The following is a 7,198-nucleotide window of genomic DNA, read 5'->3' as shown; positions in this document are numbered from 1 at the left end:
CCAGCAACTGCTGCAGGAGGCAGGGCAGGCGGTGCCACCTCCACTTTAGAGAAAAGTAAAATGTATTTGGAGGTAAAGTAACTTTTTCCAGGACCCACAGGAACACAGACAGGTTGGACGCTCTACTGTGCCCATCGGTTCCCAAACCAGCAGGAGCTCTGGGCTCCACCATGCTGTGGACTGCAAGTCAAGGGCTAGGCAAGAGAGGAACAAAAGGCTTTATTGATAAAATACAGATGTGTCTGTACACAGGGCCCTACTGGAGCCAGGACCAGACAGACCCCACCCTGCCTGGGTTACAGTTGGGGATGGCCCTGTGCAGACCCCAGCCATAAAGCCTGGCTACCTGGCCATCTGCCTCATCTCTGCCGATTGTGCTGGGTTCAGGGAGAGGCAGAGAGGCCCGCCTCAAGCTCTCCAAGCCCTGGGGCTCACTGGTGATTTCCTCCCCTCCAGGGGACTGGCACTATGCCCAGGGAAGAGTCATGGGAAGGGATAAAGGAGGTGGGGGAGAGACAGCGATTGTTTCCAACCCTGAGCAGAAAACTGAAGTGAGCACAGTGGTGGCACCAGATGACAGATCTGGGTTCCAAGGTCTCAGGCTGGCCCCCATGGCTACAACCTATAGTGGAGAATGCCAGGTGCCTTTTCTCTGACAAGGTTGGCAAGGCCTGTGTGTGGCAGGCAGCACTGCTCCCTGGGTGCGGAGCACTGGTGGACCCAGTGCCCTGGGAGGCAAGTCCCTTCATAGCTCACTAAGAGCCATACCGCAGGGTGGCAGGAGGCGACCCTGAAGAAGACAACAGCACTGGAAGGCAGCAACAGGCGGGGAACCTTGTGCTCCAGGCCTAAGCCCCACAGCCTGAAGGGGACCTCCATGGCCTTTCTTCCCAGGAGTCAGCCGCCTGTCAGTCCTGGGGTGGTGGGGGCTGGTTGATGATGACCTGAATGACAAAGTCTTTTTGAATTTTGGTTTCCTGGAGCCGTGTGCGGTCTGTAAGCAGCTTCCCGGAGAAAAACCATCTCTGCCAGGATGGCTCGATGCCCTCCTGGCTGTGCAGCTGCCTTTTGAGCTGCCCCACTGTGTCGGGCAGGCTGGCATTGAGCCTCACGTCCTTGCCTGTGGAGAGGCGCACTTTCAGTGGGAATTCACGGCGCACACTAGGGGTGGGCTCAGGGGGCTCCAGGCTCTCCTCCTCTGTGTGCTCCAACAGCAGGTTCACAGGTGGTGACAGGCAATAGACGGGCAGTTGGTAGCGGTTGCCCAGCTCATCATAGCATTCACAAAGGGTTCCTGTGAGAAAGGGAGGGCAATCAGTGGAGTGTAGGGACCTGCTGTCATGCACTGAATACTGTGTCCCCCAAATTCCTATGATGAAGCATATTTGAAAGTAATAGTTACATGAGTAAATGATAAAGTTGGGATAATCTGATGGAATAAGTTTTCTTACAAGGAAAGGCCCCAGAGAACTCTCCCCATACCCTCTCTCTGCCTGTCTGCCTGTCTACCATGTGAGAACAGCAAAGAGGTGAGAACCGTCACCAGAACCAAACGGCTGTCACTTGTTCCTTGGATTTTCCAGCTTCTAGAATTGTGAGAAACAGATTTCTAGTGATTAAGGAACCCGTGTGTGGCATGCTGTTTACAGCAGCCTAAGCAGATTAACTCGTTCTGCAGCTACTCCAGTCCCCAGGCTCATCCCAGAGTCAGGATTCTCTAGGGCAGAAGAACACAGGGCTGGCTCCATCAGCCATGGCATGTTACTTCTCACTTGTTTATTCAACATTTTGGTTGACTACACATGCTAGGTGCTGGGCTGAGCCCCAATCTCCTTACTGGTACAATGTAATGCAAGTAAGAATGCATTTACTGAGTACTGAACATCCCCTAAGTGCGCTGGTACTGGACTAGGTGATATTATGTACATCCTGATCAATGCTTTGTGGTTGCAAGAGTCAGGTTTTAACATGAGACATGCCCTGCTCAGGGTCACGCAGCTAGGAGAGGTCACAAGCTGAGAAAGGAACAGTCAGGACCTAGGTCTGGGACTGGAGCTCTGTATTGCTTTCCTTTATACTGCCTAACAAGGGTGCTCTGAGACCCTAAGTACCTCCAGCAAGTTTTTAGCTTGTAGTTTTTAGTACTTTATTTTTATTTAATTTGACTTCCTATATGTATGTCTGTGTGAGAGTGTCAGATCTTGGAGTTACAGACATTTGTTAGCTGCCATGTGGGTACTGGGAATTGAACCTGAGTCCTCTGGAAGAGCAGTCAGTGCCCTTAACCACTGAGTCATCTCTCCGGCCCATCTTGTAGGTTTTATTGGTGTCTTTCTGTCTTCTCATTAGGCAAAGGGGGATCCTGTCCCTCCCTCCTACTTCCCCCCCTTCCCTCTCTCCTTCCTTCCCTGACAGACTCCTGTAACACAGACTGGCCTTCAACTTGAATTTCAGATCCTCCTGTGTCTACCTCTCATGTGCTTGGATCACTGGCATGTGCTACCATGCCTGGCTTTATGTCTTGTGCTTCTCTGTTCATGCCAGAAAGAGTTGTTTAAATGAATAATATATATGAATAATATATATAATAAGTGTATATATATGTATATGTATATATATTTCTCCATCCCCATCTGTTTAAACAGAAACTACTGACACGTGGTGACTTTCCTCCACCTCTGTGCTATGAACCCTGACATCCCCAGCCCCTGCAAGGATACAGAGTCTGGGACCTGCCTGCTTACCATGAGGCAAGGTGATGCTGGCTCCATCCAGGATGGCCTGAGCCAGCTCATGGTCGTTAGCTTCAGCAGCATAGGCGGCAGCCTTGAGGGCATCCCAGATCTCTTTGCGGCCCTCAAAGGCAGGAGCTGTGTCCCAGAACTCATCTCGTTTGCTCCGCAGCTGCCCATCAGTCATGGGGTAGTCACTCTTCCATTTGAGTCGCTCCTTCTTCAAGGGCTCATTTCGACCTGGAAGACAGACGCAGAGGCTCAGCATCTCTGAAGCCATTTAAGCTGTAATTTGCCCTCTCACAGTCCCTGGCCTATCAGGTACTTTATTGCACTGCTTCCTACGTATTTAGGGCACTGGGACACTTTCTTAATAGCAAGAATGAGTCTGGAAACCCAAGTTAGGGATACAAAATAAAATATTCAGCCAAGTATGTTTTTGTCTCTTTTACTTATTTTTATTATATATGTGTGTACCATGTGCATGGTTGGTGCCCAAGGAAACCAGCAGAGAATGTTAAATCTCCTGGAACTGAAGTTATGGATGGCTGTGAGCTGCCACATGGGAACCTGAACTGAACCTGGGCCCTCTGGTAGAGCAGCAAGTACCACTGAGCTACCCTAGCTCCCGAGCCAAGCATGTTCTGTACAAATATACTGTACCTCATCTTACAATGTACCTCTAAATACATCATAAATTGAAAATATTCCAAGACAAAATATGCACAGAGTCTATAATCTGCAGACCATTACAGCTTAGCAACACAGTCTAGGCTGAGTGTTAGCTGCTTCCCCAGGATGGGGAGGTGTGGACTGGCCATTGCTAGCAAAGGAAAAGATCAAAACTAAAAGGCCAGGTGTGGTTTCTCCTGATTGTCTACATCTTCTAAAATCAAAAGATCTTGGGCTGACGAGAGGGCTAGGTGAGTAAAGGCACTTGCTGCTAAGGTCCTGACCTGGGTTTGTTCCCTGGGCCCCATGCGGTGTCAAGAAAGAACCAACTCCTACAAATTGTCCTCTGGCTTGGCAGTGGTGGAACATGCCTTTAATCCTAACACTCAGGAGGCAGAGGCAGGAGGATCTTTGTGAGTTTGAGGCCAGCTTGGTCTACAAGAGCTAGTTCCAGGACAGGCTTCAAAGCTAGAGAGAAACCCTGTCTCGAAAAACCAAAAAAAAAAAAACAAACAAAAAAAAACCCAAAAAACAAAAAACCAAAACCAAAACAAAAAAAAAAACCCAAAAACAACAACAAAGAATTGTCCTCTGATTTCCATGTAGGTGTGGGTGTTGGCACTCATGCACATGTGCACACATGTGCACACACACACGTCAGAAGAGGTAACTGGATTTACAAGTGGTTTTGAGTCACCACAAGAGTACTGGAAACTGAACCAGGATCCTCTGCAAGAGCACCAGCAATTTTTTGTTTTAAGTTTTTCAAGACAGAGTTTCTCTGTGTAGCTCTAGTTATCCTGGAATTTACTTTGTAGACCAGGTTGACCTTGAACTCACAGATATCTGCCTGCCTCTGTTTCCTGAGTGCTGGGATTAAAGGTGTGTGCCACTACTGCTTGGCAACAATGTAATATTTTAAGAAAGGGAGGAAGAAAAGGAAAAACAATAAAAAGATCTTAAGCTAGAGATTATCTGTACAACCTTTGTTGTTGTTAAAGGTTAATAAGATGTCTCATGGCTGACCTGAAATTTATAATCTTCCTGCTTCAGCTTTCTGAATTTTAGGATTATGAGCATGTACCACCACCTCTAGCTTGTTATTGGGCATTTTTATCTTGCTCTTTGATTATAAAGAAGTATATGGGGGCTGGAGAGATGGTTCAGAAGTTAAGAGTACTGACTGCTCTTCCAGAGGACCTGGGCTCAATTCCCAGCACCCACATGGCAGCTCACAACTGTCTGTAATTCCAGTCTGTAATTCCACCCAACACCTATGGCAAAACATCAATGTACATAAAGCAAAAAAAGTATATGTTTAGTATAACAGAAATCTGGAAATGATACATATATGTAAAAATAACAAACTAAGACAGCAAGACCAGGCAGATTAATCAGGGAAGCATATTGCATGCTGGTGGCTATGTCCCATGGCGGCCAGGATGCCCTTTGTGGTTGAACAGCCTTGAAGCAGAGGTTAGGCTCTTCCCACTAGATCAGAAACTATGGTGCTAGTGGATTTTCCCAGCTGACACACTTGTGCACTAATGACAGGTCTGTAGCCTCAAAGTAGCCCAGCTTCATTATAAAACAAATGAATTGTGATTATGAACCCTCTTTTAAGGTCTTTTTTTTTTTCCAAGACAGGGTTTCTCTGTACCTTTGGAGCCTGTCCTGAAACTAGCTCTTGTTGACCAGGTTGGCCTCGAACTCTCAGAGACCTGCCTGCCTCTGCCTCCTGAGTGCTGGAATTAAAGGTGTGCACCACCACTGCCTAGCTCCCTCTTTTAAGCTTTTAAAGAGGATCATGGGGGGGCTGGAGAGATGGCTCAGTGGTTTGCTCAATGGTTAAGAGCACTCACTGCTCTTCCAGAGGTCCTGAGTTCAATTCCCAGCAACCACATGGTGGATCACAACCATCTGTAATGAGATCTTGTGCCCTCTTCTGGCCTGCAGGCATACATGCGGATAGAATACTGTATACATAAATGATTTTTTTTTTCGAGACAGGGTTTTCCTGTGGCTTTGGAGCCTGTCCTGGAACTAGCTCTGTAGACCAGGCTGGTCTCGAACTCACAGAGATCCGCCTGCCTCTGCCTCCCGAGTGCTGGGATTAAAGGCGTGCGCCACCATCGCCAGGCCATAAATGCATTTTTAAAAAATATTTATTATGTATACAATATTCTGTCTGTGTCTATGCAGTAACGCCAACCATTTACAGCCAAGTAAGCCAGAACACAGGTGAGTTCTTGGGACTGAAGTAAGATCCTTCCTTAAAAAATAGCTTTCTGCATGCTAGGCAAGCACCTTGCCACAGAGCTACACCTCAAAACAATCCAACAGATGGGAAAACCAAAGGTTTGTCATTTGTCAAAAACCAAAGAGATACTAAATGATACTTTCTGATGCCAAGCCCAGCCTCTTACCACTCTACTATACTGCCATTGGGAGAAAATTACTTAGATTTCTGTAGTGATATTTTGTTTGTAATCTAACAAATAAAGCTTGTCTGAAGATTATAGAGTGCAGAGCTAGCCACTAGTTAGCCATAGAGGACAGGAAGTGGTGGCAACACCTTTAGTCCCAGCACTTGGGAGACAGAGGCAGGTGGATCTCTGTCAGTTCAAGGCTATCCTGGGCTACTTAAGATTAATCCAGTCTAAAAAAGAATTAGAGCAAGGTGGTGGTGGCTCAAACCTTTAATCCCAGTACTTGGGAGTTACAGGCCTTTAGTCCCAGCACTAGGAAGGTGGAGACAGGAAGGGATATGACTGGGTGGAGAGAGGAATGTAAGGCAGGAGACAGGAGCTCAGAGGCAGTCTGAGGATTCAGTTGATCATGCAGTCTGAGGATTTGTAGAGGCAGGGTCGCCCCTTCAGCCTGAGGATTTGGTAGAGGTAAAAGGTCTTTCCATTTCTAGTAGCTGGCTGCACTGCTTCTCTGATTTTTTAGTTTCATCCACTAATATCTGACTGTGGATTTTTATTATTAAGAACAATTAAATTTTGTGCTGCAAAATTCCACCATTCAGGGGCTGGAGAGATGACTACACGGTTAAGAGCACTGACTGCTCTTCCAGAGGACCCAGGATCAACACCCAGCACCCACATGGCAGCTCACAACTGTCTCTGACTCCAGTTCCAGAGGCACTCTCACACAGACATCCAGGCAAAACACCAATGCACATAAAATAAAAATAAAGTTTAAAAAAAAACTTTTAAAAAAATCCACCATTCAAAAGCAATGATGGGCTGCGGGCTGTGGCAGTGGTGATATATGCCTTTAATCCCAGTATTAAGAGAGTCAGAGCTCTGAGTTCAAAGACAGCCTGGTCTATAGAATGAGTTCCAGGACAGTCAGGCTACATTTTGAAAACCCAAACACACACACACACACACACACACACACACACACACACACACACACACCAAAGCAAAACAAACAAAACCAAAAAGGAGTGACTGTTAACAAGCCAGGCAGGGTTGTGCTTACCCTTAATTCCAACATTTGGAAGTTAGGGGTAGGAGCAGGATGATCAGGACTCAAAGTCATCTTTGCCTACACAGCAAGTTCAAGGCCAGATTGGGCTATTTATTTTTGCCTCAAGACCAATCAACCACACAAAACAGTCTATTTATTCCTCTCCTGAGTAAAGGAGTATGTATGTATTCTGCCTAGGATCATGCTCTTAGATGCATTTCTTTACACTCCTTCTCCCAGAAAGGACTGAAGATATTTTCATGCCATTATACAATTTCAACTTTCCTTCTACTTCATTTTATATTACTGTCATC

General features: G+C 46.6%; 1 protein-coding gene across 1 annotated transcript in view; it reads right to left on the bottom strand.

Annotated features, from left to right (window-relative positions):
* Positions 1-213: 213 nt before the first annotated feature.
* Ubtd1 (ubiquitin domain containing 1) overlaps positions 214-7,198 on the bottom strand; it is a 60,747-nt gene continuing 53,762 nt past the window's right edge. Inside the window, exons 2-3 of the mRNA XM_005352288.2 lie at positions 2,745-2,972; positions 214-1,294 (exon numbers count right to left, since the gene is read on the bottom strand). Of these exons, the coding sequence (XP_005352345.1) occupies positions 909-1,294; positions 2,745-2,972 (614 nt within the window). The 3' untranslated portion in view covers positions 214-908. The remainder of the gene's footprint in view (positions 1,295-2,744; positions 2,973-7,198) is intronic.

This window comes from Microtus ochrogaster, chromosome 8 (assembly GCF_000317375.1).
Source record: "Microtus ochrogaster isolate Prairie Vole_2 chromosome 8, MicOch1.0, whole genome shotgun sequence".
Classification (NCBI taxonomy): domain Eukaryota; kingdom Metazoa; phylum Chordata; class Mammalia; order Rodentia; family Cricetidae; genus Microtus; species Microtus ochrogaster.
The sequence above is the reverse complement of the archived record's forward strand: the minus strand, read 5'-3'. Positions and strand labels throughout refer to the sequence as shown.